This window comes from Cavia porcellus, unplaced genomic scaffold (assembly GCF_034190915.1).
Source record: "Cavia porcellus strain 051 isolate PalLab524CR breed Dunkin Hartley unplaced genomic scaffold, mCavPor4.1 scaffold_16, whole genome shotgun sequence".
NCBI classification, from domain to species: Eukaryota; Metazoa; Chordata; class Mammalia; order Rodentia; family Caviidae; genus Cavia; species Cavia porcellus.
The window spans coordinates 24583241-24597134 of NW_026947499.1; the positions used below are offsets into that span (position 1 = coordinate 24583241).

The window sequence follows — 13894 nt, forward strand, 5'->3', positions numbered from 1 at the left end:
CGGCTCAAGTGCTTGCCTGGTAAGATTGTAAATTCGCTCCCCAGTACCAAAAAAAAAAGAATGTCCAGGCTGGGCCCTTAAAATCTGTTTACAGCACTGGGCATATAGCTCAGTGGCATAAGTGCCTGCCTGGCAAATGTGAGGTCCTGAGTTCAATTCCTGATATAAAACAAAACAAAAAGCACATAAAAATCCATTAACAAAGGGCATGGTGGTATACATCTATAATCTCAGCATTCTAGGAGGCTGAGGCAGAAGGATCACAAATCTGAGCCTAGCCTAGATAATTCAGCCACTTAGCCAGACCCTGTCTCAAAATAAAACATTAAAAAAAAAAAAAAAAAAAAGGGTGAGTGTGCACCTTAGCCTAGGTCAGTGATGGTGAACCTTTTAAGGGTTTTCCAATGATAGTCTGCTGCCACATGCATACCGTAAGTTTGTCACCACTGCCCTAGGTTCATTCCCCAGTACCAAAGGCAGGGTGGAATGTCTCTGTCCATTTTTACTGGCACTCCTCCACATGCCAGACATATAATCACCCTAACAGCATTACAACTTCTTTTAAAACTTACGAAATCTCCATGCAGTAGGAATTATTATCTCTAGTTTACAGACAAGGCAGTTCAGCAAGGCTGAGTGCCTGCCTTTGATTCAAACCCAACTAAGCATCCTGGTAAACCAAACTCACCAGAGGGGAACTTTGGCAGGAGGCTGTGGCCCAGAAGGGTAAGGTAGCTCACCAAAAGACATTCAGCAAGTTAAAAGGCAGAACAGACATAAAAGCCTGAGGCTGGGACTGGCTCAAGACTTCCAGGACAAGCCTTTTTTACTTAGCACATGCCACAGTGCTTCTGCAAGGCAGAATGGTTAAACTAACCTTTCTGTGATTTAATAATGACACTTGTGGGTTAGAGGCCAACGTTGAAGGTATTAACTCCAACTAGGCTCATATTTTGAAAACCAGTTCTTTGGAAATTAATGGAAGACTCCAAATGGCAGAGTCTATGTCCTTTTACATGTTTGCAGAAAGCTTTGATGTGCAATCAATGTGAATTCACTGAAATGTGAAGCTGAGAGTCAACAAAGCACCCAAAGCAAACAGCAGGTCTCAAGGCCAATTTACATTTATTTGCTGGTAACTCTGAATAAACACACTTCAAACACAGTAGAAGTTAAACAGTCTGTTAGGTGGAGCCATTCCTTGCCAACAGCTACAGGTAGTCTGTGAAGAACTGAGCCCCTAGCTCTGCGCAGACAGCTAGTAGGCAGACCTGGTCCTTCTGGTCCCTGGGAGGCAAGGAACTACTCCTTGATCTCATACTTGTGCTTGATATGTTTCCACAGCTTCTGCATATAAAAGACAAGAAAGACAAACTGTAACCTTTGCTCTTACATTTTACAACTACAGCCACTGCACAACTAAAACAAGCTTGAAAGAAACCAATGCTATGTTCTGATTAAAAATGCAGTGGTGGTGGATAGGATGGAAGCAACACCAGGCTTGGCACACAATTCTAAACCTTTATAAAATACTACGGTGCTCTCAATCATTATGTGAAGTAGGAAGGTACAATCTTACTTTTACAGGAAATTAAACGACAGATTGAGAGAATGGCTCCAAACACAGTAATTGATGGGATATAGCAAGGTACTCAGATGCCTTTCCAGGTTAGTGGAAATGACCAAAGGAAACCAATGCCAAAGACAGGATGGGGGTAACATTTTTATATGGATGGGAAGTTGCCCTAACCATGGGCAGTATGACATTAGTGGAGAGAGCTTTCCTGGGATGTAGTGTCAGATAGCCTTTAAAAACACAAGTACAGTATGGCCAAAATCTAATGATACAAAGCATGAACAGAACCTAGCAGGGTTCAACACATAACAAGTTTACAAAGTGTTGTTATTCCTACTTTATCCTTCTACTTTTTCCCCCGAGCAATGCAGAGAATGGTATTTTTCAATGGGACCACATATCAGGCCCTAAGGGCACCTTACCTGATTCACTGAGGCAGTTACTATTATGGCCTCTATTTCACAGATAAAACTGAAGAGAAGTTAAGAAACATGTCCAACTTAATGCCATGGTTATTAAGTGACAAGGCTTAGTATTCCCACGCAGGACACTTTGATTTCAGTCTATTTTTTCTCCTTTTTGAAATAAAATGGATTTGTAGAGCTGGGTGTGGTGGCTCCTGCCTGTAATCCCAGCATTTGGGAGCCAGAGGCAGGAGGATCACTGTAGATTGGAGACCAGCCTGAGCTACAAAGTGAGCTCAAGGCCAGCCCACCTGCACAGTGTGGAGATCCTGTCTCAAAGCACCACAGAATAAATAAATAAATAAAATTTTAAAAATGAATTTTGGAGAAAAAATAGCCCCACTGTTAACCGTTAATATCAAACTGTCGTCTGGGTATAGTGGCACATGCCTGTCATCCCAGCAACAGGAGGCTGAGGCAGAAAGATGCCTTGAGTTCAAGGCCGCTGTGGGCTACAAAGTGACTTCACGACCAGGCTGAATTCCCAAGCAAGACACTGTGTCGAAAAAAACAAAACAAAACAAGCTATCTATGTGGGAAAGGCTTGGGAATCCAAAGAGCAATTTTTTAAAAATTGCTTTTTGAGACAAGGTCTTACTACGTAACTCAGGCTGGCCTTGAACTCACTAGGTAGCCCACGAAAGCTCAAACTTGCAGCAATCCTCCTGCCTCAGCCTCCTGAGTTCTAGGATTATAGGTGAACATCACCCCGCCCTGCTTGAAATTTTAAAAGATCAGCCACAGGAGCTGGGGATATGGCTCGGCGGCATTAGCGCCTGCCTGGCAAGCACAGGGTCCTGAGTTAGATTACAAGTACCAAAAATAAAAAATAAAATAAAAGGTCAGCTACAGCGCCTAAGGAGCTGTCCTTTTCAAGGGCTCAAGTTGGCGCTTACACCCTCAAAGGAGGCAGAGGTTAAAGTTTCAACCCTCACTTTTCTCTGACTTACTACTGGTGGTGAACACTTAGTAGGTCTTTTGCTATCAAAGGTTTAAGTTTCGCTTCTACAAATGAACAAAGTGAGGTTGTGGGATGGGATATATCAATATGACCCCTATAAAGTACATCCCCCCCTTTTTTTTTAACGTTTTAAGATTCACACTAGATGGAGAGGATAGATGGCATTCTCCATCTACTAGTTTTTACCCCATCTACAGTTTTTACCCCCTTACTGGTGAAGGTAGACTGAGTCCCGCCCAATTTCCACTCCCACTATTCTGCCAGGCCCAAGGTCAGGATGGCCCAGGCCCTCACCCCGTCGTTGATGTGCTCGTAGATCGCATCTGCGCCTTGGTCGAAGGCGCGCTCGAAGAACAAGGCGCCCACGGCAATGGTGAGGGCGAAAGTCGAAGTTCTACGAAACAGCAGGGAGTACAATCTCGAAACAGCAGTCGGACCAGCCATGTTTCCTCACTGCCGAACTCCAGCCACTGCGCCTGCGCCGAAGTCGACTACACGCTCCAAATGCATTTATGTGCAATGCCTTATGGGAATGGTAGTTTATTAGGATCACAGAAGTCATCGTCTTGAACCACGGATATAACAGCTGGCCTGAGAGAGAGGGAAAGCATCTCCTAAGATTCAAAACATCACAGTCAAAGTGTTGTAAGTTTTGTTACTCGTTTTTTCTTCTCAATGATTTCTTGATCCTTAATTACTTGAACCATAACTCCCAGAAGGCCTCGCGCTTTCCCCGCCTCTCCCCACACTTTCAATTTAGCCTCCCAAAGCTTTCTGGGAATAGTGGGCTGATTATCAACTACGAATCCCGGCAAGCAGTGCGCTACGCAAGGCCTCAAGAGGAGGGGCTGCAGCGGTCTAGCCCCAAGGAGCCAGGTAGCTTCCTTGGCGGGATGTCTGGGGCGAGTTGTATTCCTTTCCAACATTGGAATGCTTGGCTCTACCTTCTAGTTCTGTGCGTCCCATCATTTTTGGGTTGAGGAATGGGTGGAGGGGGAAGGGCACCTGGCCTTCCGGCGGGTCCCCGGCTAATGTTTCGTCTTCTTTCCGTGTTCCGTGTCCCGAATGCAGGCCTAGACGTGACAAAAGTGGGTCCTTGGGGATGTTCTGTCCGTGCTTCCTGTTTCTCACACCTCCGGGAACCCTGGCTTGGCAGACGGGCGACCTAGAACCACTCATTTCTTCTTGAAAATAGGAAAGGCAGGAGTGTTCGATCGAGTAAGGGGCATTCGTTAAATGTTTATCCAGTCCCTAATATGGGCCTTGTTCGGTCCTCTGCTGTGAACAAGCCAATCATGGAGCTAGCCGTCTACTGTGTATAAATGAAGAGGGGGCGGGGCAGTGGTAGGGAAATCCTGTGTTTCTACACACAACTAGTGTTTTAAAGAACAAGCTGGGTCTGGTGGTCCACCTCTGTAATCCCTGTACTTGGGAGGCTGAGGCAGGAGGATTGCGGAGCTCAAGGCCAGCCTAAGATACAGTTTATGGTTTGATTTTGGGGGAGGGGGGCTGGAAATTGAATTTAGAACCTCGTGCTTGTTAGGCAGGCCCTTAAGCCGCTGAGCTAAATCCCCGGCAGTCAGACTAAGCTATATGGTCTTCTTGGGAAGGACGTGGCGGCTATTTTTTTGTTTTTGTTTTTGTTTGTTTTTTGAGATAGGTCTCACTATGTAGTGTAGTTCAGCCAAATCTTGAACTCAGTGGGTAGCCCAAGATGACCTCTCACAGCAGTTCTCCAGCCTCTGCCTCCCAAGAGCTGGGATTACACCACACCTGACTGGTGGTGCTGTTTTAGCCTGGGTGGCTACTCTAAGGCTAAACACTTGGCTAAACACCTGGATTGATTATACTTACTGGTCAAACAGGAAATTGTTGGAGTAAAGGTACTAAGGTGGCTGCATTCTTGGGGTGTTTGAGGGAAAGTCGAGTGGACTATGAAAACGTGGGCTTGGATTAGCTCCAGTCTGGCCTTGTAACCCATGGTAAGGAGTCATATATATATATATACATATGTGTGTGTGTGTGTGTCTTAGGAAGCCACTGAAAGGTGTTGGGCAGGAATATGACAAGATGTAATTTACATTTTAATGTCATCATTTTGACTGATCTCCAAATGGACTGAAGAGAAGAAAGTTATTCAGGTGGATCAGTTGTAAGAAAATGATTTAGATTAGCATGTGGATTAGAGTAATGATCAGATTTGAAATGTATTTTGGGAAGTTAGATGTGTGCAGGGTGTGCAGCAAGGAAGAATCAAGAACATCTTTAAGTTTTGAGCTCAACAGCAAAGTCAATAGGAATGAACTTAGTTCTGTTTTGGCCACCTTTGGTTCGAGTTGAAGTGGAGCTGTCCAAGGCGAGTGGGAACATGGCTTTGGAGTTTAGAAAGAGAGGTCTGAATGTAAGACAAGAGACATCAAGGCAGAGGTAACATTCGGGATCAGCTACCGGACTCCAGGTCTGGCTCTGCCTCTGACTCTGTGTGACCTTGATCAGGTCCAGACCTTCTGAGTCCTATTTTTATTCAACTGTAAAGCGCAACAGTCTAGTTAAGGGACTAGGAAGAAAAGTGAAACGTTCTAATTCCAGAATGTGTTATCCTTTTTGTGGTTATTTACTACTTGCAACACATACTGATAACTCTTTGGGGCAGGAAGTTGTGAGCCTGTAGGAATCTGCAACCATCTGTTCTGGCTGGTTGGGAAGTTCAGGAGAGAATCATTTTAAGTGTGATGAGTAGGAAAGACCACAATGAGTTAAAGGTGTAGCCCATTTAATTTACATCTATATTTTGTTTTGTTTTGTTTTTGAGATGGGGTCTTGCTGGTCCAGGCTAGCTTTGAATTCACCAGGTAACCCACTAACCCTCATACTCTTAGCAATACTCCTGCCTCAGCCTTCTGACTGCTGAGGTTAGAGGCATGTACCACTATGGCTGGACTATTTTTTATCTTTTAAATTAAAATTCTCATTTTGGAGTAATAGTTTTTAAAACCTTATTTTCTTCAAGCTATCAGTTTCAACTTGAAGTTATTATTCTATGCATGAATCTATGAAAGTAAGAAAAATGACCTTAACTTTTCCTTTGATTAGTGTTTGAACTCAAATTGAACAAACCAAATTCCTTTAAGCACTTAGCCCTTTTTACAGCTTAATTACCTTCCCTTAAACATTTTAATTCAATTTATAAATTTAATATATTAGATTTTCTTTTTATATACTCTACATGCATAACCTAACAAGCACAATTTCCCCAAGGATACTTAGTTACTAGGAAAATCTAATTAATTAAACTTATACTGAATTTCAAGTTCTTATACACAGTTCAGTACTTTTGAGAGACTTAGTCAAATTCTCTTACGTCAGTGGTTCTGGGCTAAGGAGTTTTTTAAAAATGCAGGCTCCTGCTGGGGGTTACCTAAGTGGTAGAGCACTTGCTTAGATTCATAAAATCACAAACACACACACACACACACACACACACGCCCCAGGCTCTATTTCTGACTTGAAATCAGATTATGAAGAGTAGATTTTTTTCTTTTTTTATTATTTTGAAGGTAGTAAAATACAACAGAACAAGACAGAATAAAGCCAATTGACACAATGCAGTGAAATTGGTACAGAACTTCAGAGCAGGATACCTGAATAACAGTAATAGGTACCGGAGTATATCTCATCTTCACAATAGTTGCCCTTTCAATCAGGTATAGCAAAATCAAGCCAAAAACAGAACATTATAAAACCTATCAAAACAGAATATATTAGAGCAAAACAATCGAACAAAGCAAAACAGTGAAAACAACATTTCTGTCTTCAAAGAGATGGAAGAAGGGAATCCCCCATATTTGCTATATTGCATAGGTCAGCCTCTCAAGAGATGCTCAGACCTCTGGCTCCCATTTGCTAATGGTGGGGAGAGAAAGGGTGTTTGATTCTCAGCCCACGCACTGGTGGACTCACCGCTGCCTGCTAGGGAGGTGAGCAGGTTGCTTTGTTGCCCAGCGCTCTAAGTTCCAACACAGAGCAGATCTCGGGAGACACTGGCTGGCTGATTCTCTCTCTGGGTCGCCTGCTACTTGCTGCCGTGGCTGCTTTGAAGGGTAGATTTTTAAGGGTGGATGACACTATTTTTAATATATAGCAGTGTCATTAATAACCTGTCAATCAAAACTCATGTCTACTGTTAATTAGGGAGATATTTTATCTAACTTAATTTTAATCTTAAATCAGAATCACAATACGTATGTGTCAGATATTCAGCATATCAAATTTTTGGCCAGGTTACATATACTTGAGATTCCAAGAATTCACTGATTATTACTAAAGATTTTCTCTTCCATCTCTGTTTCCAATTCTTTTTTTTTTTTTTTCAGTACCAGGGATCAAACTCACGACTGCCTGCTTGTAAGGCAGGCACTTATGCCGCTGAGCTAAATCCCCAGCCCCTCCAATTCTTAACTTTCTTGGACTAGAAGGAAACCCATAAGGGCAGGAGTTATAGCTTAGTGGTTCAAGTACATGCCTGTCAAATACAAGGACCTGAGTTTGATTCCTAGTACCCCCTCCTTCAAAAAAAAAGCCCTTATACAGTAAGAAAACAATTTTATTGGCTCTATAAATTGTGCATTGCTGGGGCTGGGGATTTAGCTCAGCGGCATAAGCGCCTGCCTTGGAAGCAGGCAGTCGAGAGTTCGATTCCTGGTACCAATAAAAAAGAAAAAGACAAAAAAAAAAAACGTGCGTTGCCTCAAGTTGGAGGCATACACATTTCAGTGAACTAAGATTATTCATAATCAGATCAGGCTGATTTCTAACTGAGCCACTATAGGGTCTGCAATAAGGTGCAGATCCAGGCCTTCGTCTACATGGAATTACCATCTTCAACCCAACCAAGGCTGCCTTTGGGTCAAGGGGAGGTTTATTCCTGCAGGCTTTTATTTTTTAGGGGGTACCTGTACTTCTAGAGGATATTATAGATTTCTGGGACTCCTCCAGATCTGCTAAGTCATTTCCTAGGTCAACTCCTAGTTGACCTAGGAGTTCCTACCTCTCCTTGGTACTGGGGACCCAGCTCAGGGCTCCAGGGCCTCATGCATGTTGAGAAAGTGCTGCCCCTCACCCCAGGAGAATTCATTTTCAATAAGGTTCTCTCCTGAGAGCCATGGAAAATTTTGAGCATGGGTGTTTTTTTAGGAGGGTTGATCTGATGCAGCCCTTGGCGGGGTGAACTGAGGAGCCTGTGTCCAGATGTAGACAGCAGTGACAGTGGCAACAGAGGCTCAGATGGTATTTCGAGCTCTGACAAGGGACAGAAGGAGTCAGTCAGTTTGGAATCTGAATATCAGGTGCAGGAGCCTCTTTCTGACTATTTTTATCTTTCCTATTTGGAAATTGGCCTCCTGGGACCCGTAACTATCTGATGAGAAACCATGGCTCTAGCCTGCGTCCCTGGAGCCCAGATTCAGGCTCAGCTGAACTTCACTGGGTCTCAGGGATAGGCCAGACCTGCTTAGAGTCAGGGTTTGCCATCATCCTTCAGCCAGGAACTGAAGGACTTGTCTACCCATAGCCAGTTCATCCAGGTGAACTGAATCCTGGCAGGATCTGTGGCAGGCAGCCCCTGCTGAGAGAGAAACAATCGGGTTTGTCCCTGCCTAACATCTCTCACATTTTTCCCGATGATTTAAAAATCCACATTAAATATAGAACTTCTTAGAAAATGGAGAAACACAAATGCACACATGATCTTGTTACCTGGATATAACCACAGAAAATATTTTGTGTCCCACTCTGTATGTCTGTGCGTGTGTATATGTGTATAGGAGGACAGTTATTTCTCCTTTTAAAAAAAACGGTGGTATTATATTGTACATACTGTTGTGATTTTTCGCTTAACTTTACAGGGTAAACATTTGTCCAAGTGAGAGAATAGTTTCCTTTCATTCGATTTTTCAGAAAAATTCGAGAGACAACTGGAATTGAGTGTGGTTGCGCACGCCTGTAATCGCAGCAGTTGGGAGTTGAGGCAGGAGAATTGCCTCAAGGCTATTTAGTGATTTCAAGACCAACCTGAGCTATGTTGTGAGACTCTGTCTCAATAACTAAGTAAATAAATTCCTGAGACAGTCTCACTGTGTTTCCCAGGCTGATCTCAAATTCCTGGACTGAAGTGATCCTTCTGCCTCATCCTCCCAAGTGTCTGGAACTCCAAGTGACCCCTCCACCTTGATTTTGAACAGCTATATGATTGAACTAATGTGGCTTACACTCTGCTCTTGCTCCTTGCTGAGGGTGGGCCATCTGTGTCTGTAGTTTTTCTGAAGGCAAGATAAAGACAACAACTGAACTGACCTCACAGGCTTTGTGCATCGTGGCGTTGAACCCCGAACCCCACAGGGGACTTCGAGCAGTGTGTGTGGTGTGTAGCAAGCAGTGGATGACTGTCAGCTCTTCTTACTGTTAAGAGATTTAGATTTTGGACTCAGGACAAGCTAACCTGCAGTGGCCATTGGGGTACAAGTTAAATTCTGTTTTTGTTTTTTGTTTTTGAGACATGGTCTCACTGTGTGGCTTAGGCTGGCTTGAAACTTTCTTTCTTTTTTAAAGCCAGTCAAATTTAACAGTGGGGGGGGGGTGGTATACCAACTTTAGTGACACTAATGTTAATAAGTTCTGATAACCCACTGCCACCGGACCAGCCTGGCTTGAAACTTTGAGCAATCCTCCTGCCTCATCTCCCCAGTACTGGGATTATAGGCGTGCACCACCACGCCTGCCTCTAGTTTGAGAATTCATATCTAAATGCTTGAGACCAGAAATGGTCTCAGATTTCTGAAGGTTTTAGATTTTAGATTATTTGCATAGACTTTAACAGTTGAACATCCAACTCAGAAAAATGGAAATCTGAAGTGCTCATAAATCTGAAACTTCTTGAATGTTTTGTCAGTGCTTAAAAGTTTCAGATTGCAGCACATTTGGGGTTTCAGAAATATATATATATATATATATATATATATATATATGGATATATATTAGATTTTTTTTTTGGTGGTACTTGGGGTTGAACACAGGGCCTGCACATGAGGTAACATCCCAGTCATTTTTTTATTTTCAGACAGGGTTTCACTAAATTGCTAAATTCCCCAGGCTGCATTTGAATTTGTGACCTTCCTGCCTCAGCCTCCCAGAGTGCCAGAATTAAGGCATGTGCCAGTGTGCTTGACTGGATTTCAGATTTTTGCATTAGAAATGTCCAATTTATAACTAGATCTTTATGATCATCTCAGATCATTTCTCTGGGGAAATTCCTGTTACATGTAGGTGCCCCTTCTTGGTATCACTGAGCGGAAGGCTTGTTATCTAGTACTATTACTAGGGCTGTGTCTGTCAGTAGTGCCCCAGTATATACTCAGTGTACCTTTTGTGAGAGGAGGGACTCTGTGAGACTGAAGCACTATGTGGTAGAGAGGAAGTGATATTTGACCATATCATTTGGCAGTAAATGTTTGGCTAATGAATAAATAAAAAGGGACCAGTGAGCTGGGCTTAGTGACACATGCCTGTAAATCTAGCACTCCAGAGCCTGAGGGAGGAGGTTCACTGCAAGTTGGAGGTCTGCCTGGGCTACAAAGTAAGTTCTAAGTCAGCCTGAACTATAGAACCAAACCCTGTCTCAAAACAAAACAAAACAACCAGTGGAGCCTTAGGGCTGTGCATATGTAAGTGGGAGGAGGGTCCTTAACTCCATTGTGTTTAAGAATATGGGTTTCTTTGTACCTGGCTGTCAGGGATTTGATTTTATTCATTCCACTGTACTATTTATCTAATAAGATTATCTCGAAACTTAGTGACATCAGATACCCAACATTGATTTTCCTGCTGTTTCCGAGGGTCAGGCAGTTGACAGTGCCTTAGCTGTGTGACTGGCTGAGTCCCTCAGGAGGTTGCAGTTAAACTCTGTCAGAGGATAGTCATCTGAAGGCTGCACTGGGGCTGGAAAGGTTGCTTCTGGGAGTGCTTGCTCACATGGCTCTTGGCAGGAGGTCGTTTTCTGGCCACATGAACTTCACTAGGTGGCAGCTGCTTCCTCCAGACCAAGTGATCGGACAAAGACACTATGTTGGTATCTTTTATAACCTACCCTTGCCTGGGTGCCACCGCCACCAGTACACACTGAGGATCACGGGTGTCAGGCACTGTGCTAAGCATGCAGACAGAGTCCTCATGGTCAACTTGTGAAGTAGCATTATTACTTCCACCTTGCAGTGTAAGTAGTTTATTCAGAGTTATGTGGCCTGAGAGTGGCATGGATGGGACTCAGACCTATCTTGAAAGAGTAGAATATAGATGCTCCTTGATTTAATAGTAGGATTACATCTGATAAACTCATTGTAAGTTGAAAACACTATAAATTAAAAAATGGATTTGGGGCTGGGGATTTAGCTCAGCGGCATAAGCACCTGCCTTGCAAGCAGGCAGTCGTGAGTTCGATCTCTGGTACCGATAAAAAAAAAAAAAAAAAAAAAAGACAAAAAAAAAATGGATTTAAGATGCAGGGTGGTGGTAGCAGCTATAATCCAGCACTCTGGGAGGCTAAGGCAGGAGAATCTCAAGTTTGAGCCAAGCCCAGGCAACTTAGTGACAAGATTCTGTCTCAAAATAAAAAAGGGCTGAGGACCAGGGATGGTAGTTTATGCCTGTAATTCCAGCACTTGGGAGGCTGAGGCAGGAGGATTGCTGAGAGTTTGTGGTCAGCCTGGACTACATAATGAGTCAAAGGCCAGCCTGAACTACAAGCAAAACTTCATCTTAAACAAAACAAAAAGGCTAGGGATGTAGCTCATTACAAAGGCCCTAGGGTCAATTCCCAGCACTGAAAAAAAATGGAGTGGGGGCACATTTAATACATGTAATCTACTAAATGTCTCAGTGTAGCAGCACAGTACACTGTGGAGTATTGGTTGTTTCCCTTTATGATCCTAGGTAGGATTTCCTTGTGGTCTTAGCAGGAACTGTGATTTATAGCTGCTGGCCAACATCATCATAGATACCACTAGACAGAAGATCAAAACTCAAGGTACAGTTTCTACTGAAAGTATAATATACTGCTTTAGAATTTTGTGAAGCTGAAAAATCAGAAGTTGAACTATCATAAATTAAAGACTATCTGCATGCAAAGGAAAAGAGTCAGCGAGGACTGGCTGAGGTAGTCTGTGACTTTGAGCAGTCTCTTGCTCTCTCTGTTCTTCAGTCCTTAATCTGTTACCCTAGAGCAGCATTACTCTGAGGATTTAGGGCCCTGTCCAGACCTGCCAAGTTAGAAACTGCCTTGGTTAGGATCCCTGCTGCCCTAGACTGCTGGGAATGGGATGCAGCACCTCGCCCCAAAGAGTACTAGAGACAAACTTAGGAACAAAGCCAGTGAGAAGTGATTGCACCAAAAAACACTGGGGCATCCGAAAGGTGCCCCTAACATATGGGGACTCCTGTGAGGGAAGATACCTTCATGTCCTGGCACTTTGGGTGGAGCAGGGTCCAAACGATGGGTACTGTCACAGGACTGTTCTGATGCCATCAACTCCAGATGGCAGACATGTGGCACTGGGATATTGCCATGCTCCTAGTGGGTGGGCAACAATGCTGTCCTCTGGCTGTGGTTTACTGTTTACGTAGACTGGTGGTTCCATAATTGGAATAAATGACAGGTGAGCTTGAGGGCAGCATGTGGTGAGCACAAGTCCTGGATAATTGCGGCATGCATCCCAGACCCTGGCCAGGGCTGAGCCGTTGGCTTATTTTAGCCCTGCGCCAGAGCCAGCTCAATTCCCCGAGATACACACAATGAAAGGGATCAGGAGACTGATGAAGTACAAATGTCTGCCCACAGCCTCCGAGCAGGGTGGTGAACATGGGCTCTGGGGCCTCAGCTGTGTGGCTGCACTGCTGTCCCACTAGTGGCATTCAGGAAGGCTGTTATTATTATAAGTGTGGTTATTGACACTAAAAATTGCTGCCATTATTGTTAGTGTCCCCTAGCAAATTAGGAGTATTTATATTTGCTTATCTGCAAAATAGAACCCTTGATATCTTCTCAGTAGATCTCCATGACTATTAAATAATAAAAGAATGAAAGCTAAGTACTCAGCCCTCAGGAGTCAAAAGTAAAGCTACCCCCCCACACACACACACATACCACCTCTTCCTCTTCCTTTTCCTCTTCTTTTTTTCTTCTGCTCTTCTTCCTCTTCCTCTTCCTCCTCCTCCTCTTGTTCCTCCTCCTTTTCCTCTTCCTCTTCTCCTTCTTTTAAACAGTATTGGGGATTGAACCCAGAGCCTTTACTGAGCTATATCCCCAATTTAAAATTGTCTTTTAGTTTGAGAAAGGGTCTTGGTAAGCTCAGGCTGGTTCAAACTGACCATCCTCCTGTCTCAACCTCCCAGAGAACTGGGATTACAGGCATTTGCCATCGTGCCCAGCAGGCAGCCTTTTTTCTTTCTTTTTCTATCCCTCAGTGTCTCAGCTAGTTAATAATTCTTTGACCCCATAGAACTGAAGTCAGGTGCCAAAAGACAGCCAAGGGAAGATTAAGTCAGTAGAATCAGGCTCTGCGGTTAGCTGTCCAGCTGGGCAGCTGGGCAGGCTGGGGCTCTGCTGGAGACCAATGTTCTGTGGGGAGGGAACAACAGTGAGTGACTTATGTTTAGGGCTTTTCCTGTTACTCTTCTGTTTTGTATCTGGATTGTGGGGAAGAGAGCTAAGGAGGTGCTGGCACTATACAAAGGGTAGATGGCCTTGGCTTTAGTAGGCAGCCCGGTCGCTCTCCCACAAGCCGTAGTAGCCACTAGAGCAGCCTGCCCCTGCTCCGAGTGCTGAGAACCAGCCATTGGACTGCT

The 13894-nt window shown here is 43.9% G+C and overlaps 2 protein-coding genes across 6 annotated transcripts in view; one reads left to right on the forward strand and one right to left on the reverse strand.

Annotated features, from left to right (window-relative positions):
* Positions 1–1108: 1108 nt before the first annotated feature.
* LOC100714804 (cytochrome b-c1 complex subunit 9) lies at positions 1109–3501 on the reverse strand. The gene is made up of 2 exons (XM_003478327.5): positions 3296–3501; positions 1109–1347 (listed from the first exon to the last, which is right to left on the reverse strand). Exons 1-2 carry the CDS (start codon positions 3443–3445, stop codon positions 1303–1305), a joined length of 195 nt encoding a protein of 64 aa, XP_003478375.1. The 5' UTR covers positions 3446–3501; the 3' UTR covers positions 1109–1302.
* Positions 3502–3727: 226 nt separating this feature from the next.
* Positions 3728–13894, forward strand: part of Zmat5 (zinc finger matrin-type 5) — a 29294-nt gene continuing 19127 nt past the window's right edge. Inside the window, exons 1-2 of one of the 5 annotated variants that reach the window (XM_005007272.4) lie at positions 3741–3877; positions 4073–4219. The gene's annotated coding sequence lies outside the window, so the exon portion shown is untranslated. Of the gene's footprint in view, positions 3957–4072; positions 4220–13894 lie in introns of all 5 variants that reach the window. The other 4 variants (XM_005007273.4, XM_003478328.5, XM_063225978.1 and 1 more) reach the window with 4 other exon arrangements.

Excerpts from the sequence above, each read along its gene's own strand:
- LOC100714804 (XM_003478327.5), bottom strand. The coding sequence starts at position 3,445 with ATGGCTGGTCCGACTGCTGTTTCGAGATTGTACTCCCTGCTGTTTCGT. Across the intron at positions 1,348-3,295 it reads ACGAGCACATCAACGACGGG|AAGCTGTGGAAACATATCAA; the intron begins GTGAGGGCCTGG and ends TTTTATATGCAG.